This window comes from Callionymus lyra, chromosome 6, assembly GCF_982586985.1.
Source record: "Callionymus lyra chromosome 6, fCalLyr1.hap1.1, whole genome shotgun sequence".
NCBI classification, from domain to species: Eukaryota; Metazoa; Chordata; class Actinopteri; order Syngnathiformes; family Callionymidae; genus Callionymus; species Callionymus lyra.
Genome location: NC_141823.1, coordinates 34511222 through 34525396, shown reverse-complemented (window position 1 = coordinate 34525396; position 14175 = coordinate 34511222). Strand labels below are relative to the sequence as shown.

The following is a 14175-nucleotide window of genomic DNA, read 5'->3' as shown; positions in this document are numbered from 1 at the left end:
TGTATGAGTTGAAGTGTATAGTGGTATAAAATATTTTTACGGTTTATACTGTAAACTGATAGAAAGGACAAGATGAGATAGAAATGAACAATAAATAACAATAATATTAATAAGAAGCAGTTTTTATGACGGTGTCATGTTGTTGGAATTTAACTGAAAGCTCTTCTCTCAATGCTTTTTCTTGTATATAAAACGATCATTTAAAGGATTCAATGTGATGTATTGAGGACAAATAAAAATTGCAGAAAATAACCTCTGAGCTAAAGTGATTTAATTCAGTATCCCTGCTAGACTAAATGTATTCACACTTCATGTTTCCTGCGATCTTCACTCTTCCTTCCTCGCCAATCATCCATTCATCCATCAATCCAGCAGCACAGGATGCAGCCTCTTACTATTTGTCCGTGCCCATCAAAACCAGCTGCATTCTCATTACATGTTCGCTGACCCTTTTCAGGACTGAAATACACTCTGTGGGTGGGTGTAACAAAATCCCATCAGGGATAGTTTGAAGCCTACCTGGTGAGCAAGATTGAGACGCTAACGAACATGACGGATTACATGGGGAGATTTGACTTTGCCAATTAGAAATGTTGTCGCATGTGTCACATCTCTATACCAGTAATGAAGCTGTTGAAAACCTGACTGCCAGCATCCTTCTGTGATATTAATAACACCTGTTTAAATGCAATAAGATGCTTATTTACTCAACGTCTTAATACTGCAGTGACATACGGTGAGGTTCCACAGTTCATCCAACAACACGGGACTAGTAATAATTCATATGCGACCATTATATCTCTTTTAATTACAATAACACCAACACAAAAATAATTTCCCAGCAAAGAACATGTATTTTAATATAGAGTTGTGTGCAACACATGATGCATCATGCATCACTGAGGCGTCTAAATGCAAAAGATGTTCAAAATGTAAATATTTACTATTTAAATCGTTTTTTTCACATGGTTTGTGGACTATGGCTCAGCCAATCACAGGAGTTATTGAAGTAGCCCTGAAAGATTCAATAATAGTGAGAATCACCTTCTCGGATTCTAATTTTTCGCCGTCATAAGAATATATTTTGTGGCACATACTTGGCTATTAAGAAGTTGATACTTATTAATTGTTGATGACAAATGAAAAGCAGAAACTTTCTGTACCTTCACCAGCAGAGTGTGAGAAAGCACTTCTGTCTCCATGTGTTCATGCTGACTTTGGCCTCGATGTTTTATAACACTGACAAATGCTGTAGTGACAGTGGACGATTGACTGGTATTGGATTGTTTATTCATTTATTAATTGTTTGGTCTACTTCTACGCCCCAGTCCCCCCCCCAAAAATCTTGAATTAAATTATATTATTGTAAAAGCAATCTTAGTTAATCATCAGCAAATTGTGGTCCAAGCCACCGCTCAAAACCTGAAGCCTCACACACAATTGTTTATATCAATACAGGGAGATTAATACAATTATTTTTTCTCCTACAATCTTACCAATAATCAAATGGACACATCCATATGTAACTATAACCAAAAAATCCAAACTTTCTTGCATTCTTAGATATCTGATACCCTGGTTAACAAGAAAGTGCGACTGACTTAAGTAGGAAATTGGGTTTTAAGGTTTTTATTGTATATATATATACATATAATGAATAATAATAATCGTGAATTTCTCTAAGGAGATGAATAAAGTATCTATCTATCTTTAATGTATAGCTGGATTTGGGCTTCTTTTTAAATTTAAAAACAAGTTGAATCTTTCTATGAATGTACAGTCTAACAACCCACATCTCCTTTCAAATTCCATGTTCGTATAAGTAGATGAAACACTGAGGGGAAGTGTAGCAACAACAGAAACAGACAGTAGGTGGACCACCAACAACACAAACAGACAGTAGGTGGACCACCAGCAGATCTGCCAGCATCAGAAACTAATCGCTTGTTTGACAAGTCCGCGCGACATCGGTTCTTTTGTGCGTCTCTGCTCGCATTTAAAATATCTCAAACGTGATGCCTCCTCGAAGCACCCATTGGTGGGCATGTTTGTCTTTGTCCTTGCTTTGTTAGTTGTGGGTTCTCCTCGGCCGCAGGTTTGTAAATAGCTGTGGTCTGGGAGACAGACGCTCTCTCGCCGGACCCCCGCTGCCCTGCGGAGTCTCGCTCTCTCGCTCTCACAAGAGGATGGATCTGTAGGCGACAACAACTGTCCTCCAACTTTCTTCCAATCAAGGATCGAACCTTTTTCTACCCCCAAAACGTCTGCTTTTCGTGTTTAAACTGGCAAGTGTTGCAGCGATGAACGGGAGCCAGCAGCGCCGGAGCCTGGTGCTCCTCGTCTGCTTCTTCTCCACCGCAGCGAGCCAAGCGTTCACCGAGGAACCGTCCGACAGAACCGGCAGGACCGACGGCTACTGCAGCCCCATTTTACGGGCGCAGAGCAATAGAAAAGACGTGAACAATGAGTTTCGGCTGCGAGTAGAAGGAGACCCGGAGAGCTACCAGCCTGGAAGCACATACAGAGGTAAGTGTGCGTAATAATGGTCACCATAGAAGAGAAAGAGAAAATATATTAGTTATAAAGTACTTGGCTGTTTACTGCGCAGAAATGGTTTTACATGAGCTATTTGAAAGTATGTCATCCTTCAATGAAAAACGGCATTTGTCTCCTAAAAAGAAGTTCTGCACAGAAAAAAAAATTCAATTAAAGAATATGTCAGTGTCTAATGTGTATGTCATTGATTGACTTGGTTAAAAGCTGTTGGCATTTCACTTGTTATTATAATGACCAACCTGGGGGTGACAGTAGAGAGCCCCTTAATGATGCTCCTGCAACATATCAGACATGGGTGCTAACATTGTTATTGTGTTGGAAATACATTCAAGAAGAAGAGCAAGTGTTGTATTTCATTTTACACATCTGCATATTTAATTGGAGGTTGCATTCATTTCTCTTGTCCTTTTAATGTACACATAGATAGATAGATAGATAGATAGATACATAGATAGATAGATAGATAGATAGATAGATAGATAGATAGATAGATAGATAGATAGATAGATAGATAGATAGATACCCTTTATTAATGTAATGAACATTTATAATTTTAAAAAGGGAGTTTTCTAGAAATGTGGATTAAAGCCCACCCTTCTGTTCAACATAATAACCTCTAATATAAGGTGTCCTGTAAAACACCAGGTACATCATAGTCATCAGATTATCACTGTCACCCTTCCAGGAGCCAGTTTTTTCATCATCCCTGTATCAGTCCTTGTATCAATTATCGATGAAGTTAATGTTGTGATTATTAGAAATAATATTTAATTGGAGAAAATATGATTTATTGCTTCAAAATCAACAACAGGGTTAATGTATAAAGTAATAATGTGATGTGATACTGTATCACCTTGTCGTGCATGTATCATCTGCAGTGTGAATCTTAAATGTTAAATCATCCCCTGACCTATTAAACGATTTAATTAGCTCTAATATTTGACAAAGGAGCCGCTTTAATAGCAATTATCAGTCAAACCAATTAAAGAAGTGATTACCTGCAAAGTCGTACAAACATTTCATTTTGCAGGTAGACACAACGTAATCTTGATATGTCTCGTGAAATTGTAGACATAATTAATTGTAATTATTGTTATCATGCACATGCAGGTTTTTTTTTAATTGGCAGCATAGGTGGGAGATTTTACTTTCAGCTCTGACAGCTGCTGATTGTCTTCCAGTGACTGTGTCTGCATCCAGCCCCTCCTACTTCAGAGGCTTCACTCTTATTGCCCTGAAGGAGGGCACCGTGGGAGACAAGGACGAGGACTATATCGGGAGTTTCCAGGTGGGCTAAACCACAACATACACTAATACACAACGTTATTAAAGATGTGTTCAAGATCTCAACAATTCAACAAAAAAGTCCCTCATTATGACTATCTTTTGAGGTTATTACTTTATGAAGTTCTCCCCAATCCAAAAGTGAATAAGAGGTTACGAGAATGGAGTCCATGATGACGTAATAATAATATTCTGGGATTGATGAAGCAGTTTTGGTGGCTGGGTGGATAGACAGACACATAGATGGATGGACGCAACAAAGTAAAACACAAAACAACTACTTGTAGATTCTTATTGTCAGCCTACAAGTCTGACTTAATTTCTCTGAACATTTTCACCTTCTTAAATATGTGTTATACAGCATATTTAAAGAGCACTTTCACTTGGCTTCATAATAGAAGTTGTGGGTGCGTATATGCTAAGGTTATGTGTAGTTGCTGTAGCTACAAAGATTGATTAGCATTTAACTGAGGAAGAGAAGGAGCCAGCAGGCAAACCGGTGCTTTTACTGAACGTGATCGCACTGGAATATGTCATATGGGCCATTCGTTATTATAATGCGTGCAGGGAGAGAAGGAACAATCCTTGACGGTACATTAGAGCATTGCCGATTCAGAAAAGGGGATAATGGGTTAGTAATAATCACAGGTCATTTATTTTCTATAAATGTGAGATCTTGTTTCGTACATCCCTGGCACAGAAATGATTTTGATACAAAATGTGCATAATTACAATCCTAGGTAAAGTTAAACAACTGACAACTTGCCGTCATGGGTGTAATAATAATAATACTCATTTACTTTAAAGATCTCTTTTAGTCAATAGTTGGTTTTATCGCAAGTGGGGCACTATAGACTCACAGAGTATGACAGGAATCTTTTTTGTAAGTCCACCTCTCTTCTCTGACTACGTTCGTTTTGATTTATTTGTACTTGTAATTGATGAATACTATTGTTATTTAGTGCCAGCCTTGAGAACGCTGCACAGGCAGATGGCAAACGCTGGCATAGTCTAACCGGGGACTAAACAAGTGCGAGAAGTTGGGACAACAACAACCCATTTAGCGACTATTAGTCACTTTGCTGCACACAATGATAAGCCTGATGATAGATAGTCTCGTCTTAGAGGAGATACCCCACGATGTTAGTGCAGTCAAGGTTAGTCAGCCTTTTCCATCATAGCCTATCTCCCTTTACTCCATTCCTTAGATTAATATATTTCTACTCTATGGGTCTCATTTATAAAGTCAGAGACATTAAGATCAGGCGGACACACATACAACTACAATGTTTCCATTAACAGTCCAAAACATTGAAGTACTGTTTACTGTAAAGAATAGGCAAAATATGACAAATCTATAGCATATAACATTGAAGTATAATACACATTTCCTCAGTTTCGAAGGAGGTAACCTAAAATAATTATCGGTTGCAGGTTTTGTATTTTCTTTTTATGTATTAGTTTTGAAAATCCAGCTTTACCAATAAATGTATGACAGAAATAGTTCATTACAAAGAAATACTGCTTCCCATAGGAACATCCTCCATCTGCTCAATTCACACTCTCTTTTATTTCTGATATATGGAACTATTACCTCCAAAACTGGTGCAGACCAAACAGACAATGTCTCACCATTGAGAAAGTTGAGGCTTGTTGGGTGGGCTGGCCTCCAGACATGAAAATAAAGAGGCGTAAAGACTGCAATAGAACACGTCATGCTTTATTTGACAGACAGCTCATTCAAAATCAGTGGGTGTGCCCCAACTCTGCATTCTCAGGAAAAATCCCAACCAAATGAAAAGCACTTTTGTGGAGCAGACTGACAGAGTGAGCAGGATTTGTCGGAAGCAGGAGAAATTGCTTCTCATACAAGGGTCAAACAGATCCCACGCTACAGCATCATCACATTAATTTCCTGGTCATCAAAGTTTACCTTAATTTTCAAATTTAAGGCTGGAATATTTTGGGTCACAGAGAGTTGAAGAGACTCAGCACAGCATTCTTTTGAGGCGCCATGGAAACGCTACAAGGTGTGGGGGGTAGAATCTGTCATGTTGAGATCCACACAAAAGTCACTCACTTGTACAGCTCTTTGCTGAATTACCTAATCTAATCCTCCTAATACCACCTTTCCCCACTCAGACCTGAACCATGAACATTAAAATGCATTCCGAGTGATCCATCACAAATCGAACACTCTATTCAGCAGAGAACAATCATTAGAATTAAGCCGCAAAAGACATTCACATCACACGTTGAAGCTAAATTAGTCTGTTTTCAAGAAAGAACAATATGGGGAGTTTGTTGGAATAACATGAACCCTTGAAAAGCGAGGGGCTATGATTTGTCATCCACTTTATTCTATTGTTTATTGTCTATTGTCTAATGTCTATTACCATAGGCAAGGATGGGTTTTTCTTTCTGATACAAAAAATAAAAAAAACATTGTATTATAAAGATAACTTCTAATGTATGGACATTCATTTGGGTTAAAAAAAAAACAATAACACGCTACCGTATCTTTTTGGGGAATGTCTCAGATGTATTATTCTTTTTAAACAAATAGTTTGTGGTCTTTTAATTTTGACTTATTGTTTTTTCTCAGTGGATTTTATCTTAAATATTTTGCTTAAAAATGGTTGTCATAACTTTGCGTAGCATTTCGTAAATCCTTTTTAAACTGTTAAATGGTATATTCTTAGACAAGAGTTAATTTATTTGATTTTCGCTTATAATTCCCACAAGGAATATAGTATGATAATGTATTACAATAGCATATTTCATTGTTTCTGTTTCATTTGTAGAGTTAGTGTTTACTTTTTCTCTTTCTTTGAGGCCAATACTTTTGTCTTAAACTATTTATTCTATGGTTTGTTTCATGTGTTCCATTTTAAATGTTGTCCCTTTAGTCTTTCTGTGTTGGTCAGGCAATGGTCTGTTTTTTTTTAATTTTCTTTTTTGAACACAGTTTTTTATATAATGTTGTGTTATCACAATTGTTCAGTTGCAAGGCACAGTGACAGCATCTAAATAGTATATAAAAGGTCACAGAGTTTGCTATCCTTGAGAAGATTTTAAGCCAAAGGCAGACCACAGAAAAACCCAAGAGAGATGGAACCTTTTGCTACATTTCTAAGTAGTAAATGTTTATTCAGTCAGCCAAAAATTCAATATAATTATATACAGTACACAACGGTGTCTTGATACTTCGAGCCAATGTGGTAGGGAGGAGTCCCCCAGCAAAAAAAACCCTAAACATAAATCTAATTTTAGATACTATTCCTAAATCTATTCCTTCTTCAATACTTAATAAATAACAGCAAACAGAAATTGACATATTTACATAAAACATATTTACAACATAGAGTATACAAATAAAACATAAATGAGTAACACCCAATTGTTAAAGCCCTTCTTCCTCCCTGTACCTTGTGAAAATCATGTGTTTGTACTGCTTTTTAAACTGGCTCATGCTTGGACACTGCTTGAGCTCCTCATCCAATCTGTTCCACAACTTCACTCCACAAACAGAAACACAGAAACTTTTCAATGTTGTACGTGCCTGCTGATGTTTTAAGTTAAGCTTTCCCCTCAGATTATAAACCCCTTCTCTGTTAACATTTTTTTTTTTTTAATATTTCCAGGAAGTATCTTGTTTATTGCTTTGTACATGGTTTGTGCTGTTTTGTAGTGAACCAGTTCATTGAATTTTAAGGTTTTTAATTTAAAGAATATTGAATTTGTGTGATCTCTATAACCGAAATAAGAATTATTCTTATGGCTCTTTTCTGCAGTACTGATAGTGATTGTGTTGTACCTTTGTAAGTATTGCCCCAGACCTCTGCACAATAATGAACATATGGTAAAATCAGTGAACAGTAGAGAATGTGGAGTGATTTGTGGTCCAGAATGTGTTTTGCTTTGCTCCGAACTGAAATGCTTCTTGACAGTTTGCTTTGTCCATGTTTTATATGAGACTTCCAGTTTATTTTGTCATCAATTATTACCCCAAGAAACTTATTTTCATAAACTCTTTTAGTATCCACACCATCTACTTGTATACTTGTGTATTTTTATTGTAATTGCTGAATAACATAAATTTGGTTTTACTTAAGTTTAATGATAATTTGTTTCTGTCAAACCACAGTTTCATTTTGCCCCCCAACCCCTTGATCCCATACTGTTCAAGTTTATTGATCAATATGTTTTTCAACTTTCATGTCAATTTAATTTGATTTCAATTTCGCTGACCACATCATTCATATTTTCCTTTTTAATATTGTCATCAATTAAATATTTAGGAGAGCTCTGTGGTTTGGCACCATTTTTAATTATACTATTTTACTGTAGTATTCCTTCCTACATACCCTTATAATATTGGTAAACTCTTATATTCTTATATTTTAATATTTATTTTCTGACCCTTAAATGTTTTTTTTAATCGACCTTTGAAATATGCCTTGATGTTATCGAAGTTTGCATACAGACTTCTACTATTGAAATGGATGATTGATAATTTGCTGTCCCTTTTGATGGTCTGGTTGTATTGTTCATGTGTGTAATAGCAAGAATTGTCGTTGATGTTAGAGAGGAAATTATTGTCCGGGTCTATATCATGCTCCAAGTCTAGTGAACTATGGTCCGTGTATTGAAATGTTCTCAGTTCCAGTTTTTCATGACCCTTTGAGTTATGTTCCTATTGTCTCCAGATGTAGATGAATAAGTTCTTCCAGACTGTGTCATGGTGGTGTGTTGTTTATGAGTCATCATACCTTATAGTCCGTACTTGTCCAGTTCCTTAATATCCCTGATCACCAGAACTTTGACTTGCTCCGGTGTCCCGTTTAGTTTAATGAATACTCATACTAATACTAATACTGTTTGTTCATGAAGCGTGCTTTCTGGCTATATCAGCATTTTGTTAGGTCAGATGCTCATTGATAAAAACGTTTGATCCTTTCAGTTTCCTTCCTTGTTTTAACAGTTCTAATCTTGTTAACCCATCTGACTTAAAAATTGGTGCCTGCATTCTGTTTACTAATCTTTCTTAGTTTGTTTTGTTTGATTTGTATTATATGACTCATTGTCAACCACTCCGTCTTGATAATATGTAATTATGTTTTTGTGTCTTTTGTGTCTGAGTATGTCTCCAACACTTGACAAGAGCTAATAATTTTAAACTGATCCAGAAACGAATCTGAGAAATTCCATGCAGATGTTCCAGCGGATGTTCACACACCTGAGTTAATCAGTGTTTGTATGTTTCCTACACAGATAATTGATGAAGAGGAAACACAGTTTATGACCAACTGCCCACCTGCTGTGACTGAGAGCACTCCTCGCAGGCGCACTAGCATCCAGGTGTTCTGGACAGCGCCCCCCAGTGGAACTGGATGTATCTCCCTCAAGTATGTATTCTGTAGAGTGAAATCATCTGATTTTTAATGTGGTTTAAACAAAATTTTCTCTTTGGTGTCATTCTAAGCCTGGAAGTTGTGAGTCTGTACACTGGCAGCAAGAATATTCAATCTGGAAAGTAAAGTAAAACTATCTGAAGCCATGAACAACGAAACTACTTTGAAGCAGAGAAAACTGCTGCTAATATGGGAGCAGGCAGCAAAATTAGATCCAAAACTCTACTCTAACAACAAGAACATTAAATCTTAATAACATTGCGTTGACATCTGATGATATAACTTTTTTTAAATTTTACTTTGAAGTAAATAAACAGGTCTATTTCATTAGTATTATAATTACAGTATATGTTTGACAGCTTCATGTAATGATTTCATGACATGTCAAGATTTTTTATTTGCATTTCATTCAATGACATGATGAGTTTTGAGGCCTGGGAATGATAGCAATACAACAGCACATCAAATAATACAAAACATGAGCAACATCACAGAGCAGGATTGAAGAAGAAAGCAGGCATCAGTCAGCAGAGAAGAGCTGTTGACAATTCATCTTGAAAGTTAGGTCTGACATGTAAAAGCTTGTTTCTTGTTGTTGAGAGCACAGATGACTATGATCAACTACGCTAGTCTCTAAAAATAAATCAAACAAGGAAAGATTACATTGAAATCCTCAGAAAATGTAAAGATGTAAAAGAACAGTCGATAAACAGTTGGTGGTGTTCTGATCATCTGGATCCATGAATAATTTAAAGATCCATCACTTTTAGTGTAACATTACATTCTTACTGGCAAGAGTTCTGTTGGTCAAATACCTAAAATACCCGATCTATGGCTTTCATTACATCTTCTATTCACCACATTAATGGCAGCCCACTGCAGAATCTTATGTTCATTTGGCTTGTGGGAAGTTTCTGCTCATTAACCTCATTAATGATACACTTTATCGATTCCAATCATTGCTTCTCTGTTTTTCTTTTGGGAGTGCTCGGACACAACACTTCAATGAAAGTCAATATTATCACCTCTCAGGAAAGAAACACCAGCAGATGAAAATCTAATGTATCATGTCCAGAGCATCACGACATTAAATGTACTTTCATCTTGATTGTTCAAAGGGATGAGAAGAGCTTCCCCTTTTCCATGTCTCTGATATTCTTTTTCCATTGGCACATTCCTCATGAATCTTAAGAACTCTTCTGCTCTCGGGTGATCTATCTCTTTATCTATACTTTCTCAGTTTCTGGGGTCTCCTCCTGAGACTGCTGCCCACCCTTTTAGCACACGTGCAAAGACTCCAAAGATGTAAGAAGTGAATAAAACACATCTTGAGACACAGAAGGGCTAACAGTTCAAAGAAACTCATAAAATCATGATTACAGTCTGGTGGTGGACATTTGTACCTGCTTCTACCCTGATCTCATGGGTGTTCATTATAATGATAATGTTACTCTATACATTCTGCAAAAGTTTCAATAAATTAATTGAAGAGGTTTAACACCTCTGATTACATGATGGCGCCAAAAGGAAAGCACGCACAAGGCAACATTGACAAAATATCTTAAAAATTTGCCTTTAGACTGCTCTCAGTGTAGGTTTTAAGGGGCAGGAGAACTTTACCTGAATAAAAAATATTTTCACATGAAATTACAAATACCAAGCAAACAATCACATCAAGTATACAATATACATGTCTTGAAAATTGTGTTGGTTCATGGATAATCAACATTCCCAGACTGGGACTTTAAGTCATGCCATTTGAGTGAAAGCACAGTGACGTTTACTCTGTTGAATAAAGAGTCCTTAAATCTTCATCTTCTTGCCTTCAGCCACCTCAATTTATACAATTACTTTTTATGAATAATCTGTCCTTGAATGTCGGGAGCACATTAGCTTGCAGGTAGGGAAATATCAACTTGAAAGTGTCAAGTTTTTAGAGCTGTGGGTCAAGAGATCTAAATCTAAAGTTCCCAGGAGGCCGTAACTACAGTAACCTTAACCTTTTTCATTTTAAATATTCATAATTATGATTGTGTAACCTGTGCTGGCCTGCCAACCTGACAACGCTGTCCCCTGCCTTTGGCCCAAAGCAGCTGGAACGTGAAGGTTGCTTCCTCTATGACTTGGCAAGAATAAAGAAGTGTGTGTGTAAATAATTATTTTTAGAAAATGAATACAAATATATTTTAATCAGCATTCTTCAGTATTTGATAAAACCTGTGTTCTAACATGGAGTCAAGATTTGCATGTACCATATAATACTGTAGTCCCTGATATAATTAAAATTCATAGAACTACAAAAGTTTCTTATCCTTGTGACTGATTGTAGTATGATTAACATTTAATGCAATCTGAGTCGAGTAAAAGTTTTTACGTGATGAGCAAATTCGTTAGCTATACAAGAACACAAGGCCACAGCCGAGAGGTATAGAAAGCAGAGATCAAGTGAAACACCCTGGTCTTCTTTTGCTTATCCGGGGTTCGGATTGCAGGAGCAGCTGCCTCAGCAGGCAGGCCCAGACTTTCCTCTCCCCAGCTACATCAAACAGCTCTTTCCAGGAGAGCCCTAGGTGTTCCAAATTAATCGGTAAGACATGGTCTCTCCGGCATTACCTGGGCCTCCCCAAGGCCTGCTACCGGTAGAGCCATCTCAACAACAAGGCTGTAATAAAACAATGAAACATGAGGTAACTTTGCTAACAAGCCTCTGATTGTAAAGTCATCATAACGGGAGGTTTTTGCAGAAAGAACTGCAATAATTACAGTAATTTTCATAATATTTGTATACAAGTATAATATGTTCCTACTCTTCTAACTTATATTTTCTGGTTCGCTTCTGTTTAAAAGAGGGACAAATGCAACCCTACAGTTAAAGAGCGTGACCTTGTGAGTCTTGGTTCACTCCAGCTGGTGTTATGATAGGGGTCATACTAGCACACTATTGCAACATTTGAGTGAATGAGGCGAAGCGAGCTTAGCTCATCAGAGACCCATACAGGTTTGGCGAAACTCTGTTTGGTGAAACAGGATCTAGGAGATTAACCAGCACCAAGGAAGTTGTGGAGCAGTTCCTGGTAGACAGCCACAGGGACGCTCTTAGGGACCAAGCCTTGGTTGCAAACACAAAGATTGAAAGACGCAAACAAGAAGCAAACAAGTCCTGGACATTGTACAAAATACCCGGTCCGCGTCTGCCCTGGGAACTAGCGACATACCCTACAAGGTATACAAGAAATGCCCTATCCTGATCTGCAAGTTATGGAGGGCGTTGAGGAGGATATGGGTGTAAGGCATAATACTGGAAGAGACCAAAAGATACGTCGATACAGAAGGGAGTTATACCAGGCTTCTCTGGATGCTTGGAGCACACTGGGATCCTCAGTCAGTTGATCTGGGAGGCCAAGGAGAGCAAAGGGGAACCTAACAGTAATCTGGCTCGACTTGGCCAATGCATATGTATCCATTCCGCATAGCCTAATTGAAGCAGCTATGGAACACTATCACATCCCACACAACATCAGGACAATGATAGCCGGCTATTTCTGAGGATTGAAGTTCCAGTTCCAGATTGACCAATTAACAACCAGATGGCAGGACCTGGACAAGGGAATAGTAACAGGGTGCACCATCTCCCCCATCTTGTTTTATATGGGAATTAACCTGCTAATATCAGCTGCAGGTAAGGAATCTAGAGGGCCTGGTGTCCGCCAATCTTCAATGAGAAGCTTTATGGATGACCTTACCATAAGAACGTAGTAGCAAGATGGATTCGGAAGGCGCTCGACGACATGGCAACGTGGGCTCGAATTAAGTTCAAACGAAAAAAGTCATGAGCATTGTGATCAGAAATGGCAAAGTTGCGGACGGATATCAACTCTTTGGGGGAGGCCATACCATCAATTACTGAGAACCCTATCAAATGCCTTGGAAAATGGTACGATACATCACTCAACGACAAAACTAATGTTTCCAGGATCGAAAAGCAGGCTAAGGAAAGGAAAGATGGATTGATGGATCAGGCTTACCAGGCAAGTTCAAGGCTTGGCTCTTCCAGCACAGCCTGATACCCACTCTAGGACTCTGTGGCTACTTTCAATCTACGAAGTGGCAATGACATAAGTAGAAGGAATTAAAAGGCGAGTGAAAAGGCAACTGCAGAGGTGGTTGGGTGTTCCTCCAAGCTTCATGTCAGTAGGGCTCTACAACAGGTCTGGCCAGTTAAAACTCCCACTATCATCTGTTGTTGAGGAGTTTAAGGTTGCATGATCCAAACTGAGGTCCGACAGCTGGAGGAGAAAGGGAGATTGTCTAGGGTCTTTCCTACTTTGCTCTGTCTATGACACTTCCATCCCCAGCAAACCTGCAAAGGGGGGTTTGAAAGAGGATCAGCTTTGTAGGCTATGTAGAGAGAGAGGAGCAATGGCACACATATTAGCTGGGTGCAAGTCAGCTCTGAGCCAGGGGAGATATCGTTGGCGCCACGAAAAGGTTCTTACAGCACTGGCAGACATCTTGGCGCAGGAGAGACAGAAAAATCGTCAAGCATGTGTGGGACCAAAACCATCTGTACAGTTAATCAGGGAAGGGGAAAAACCACCAGCACCCAAGATGACCAAGAAGTGCCTCCTGCAGACCACACCATCATGGGAGATAAGGGTGGACTTGGGGAGGAAGCTGCAGTTTCCCCAGGTCTTCTAAACCTCCTAGGGGGCCAACAAGATCATCCTGATTGAACTTGAACTGAAAGAACATGTCGTGACCGGGGTTTAATCCCCAAGAGGTCACCTGGTTCCTCCCTTGTAAGTTTACATTGTCTGAAAAATTTACTTAACACTTCATCTCTTGGGGCCTTCTTCCTGAAATGGAGCTTGGATGTTTATTGGATAATGGATCTGATGCTCACTTACACTTAGCCATCTTA

At 38.3% G+C, this 14175-nt stretch overlaps 1 protein-coding gene across 1 annotated transcript in view; it reads left to right on the top strand.

Moving 5' to 3' along the window:
- The first annotated feature begins 1976 nt into the window (after positions 1-1976).
- spon1a (spondin 1a) overlaps positions 1977-14175 on the top strand; it is a 69051-nt gene continuing 56852 nt past the window's right edge. The window contains exons 1-3 of the mRNA XM_087792921.1: positions 1977-2526; positions 3738-3844; positions 9115-9248. Of these exons, the coding sequence (XP_087649047.1) occupies positions 2301-2526; positions 3738-3844; positions 9115-9248 (467 nt within the window). The 5' untranslated portion in view covers positions 1977-2300. The remainder of the gene's footprint in view (positions 2527-3737; positions 3845-9114; positions 9249-14175) is intronic.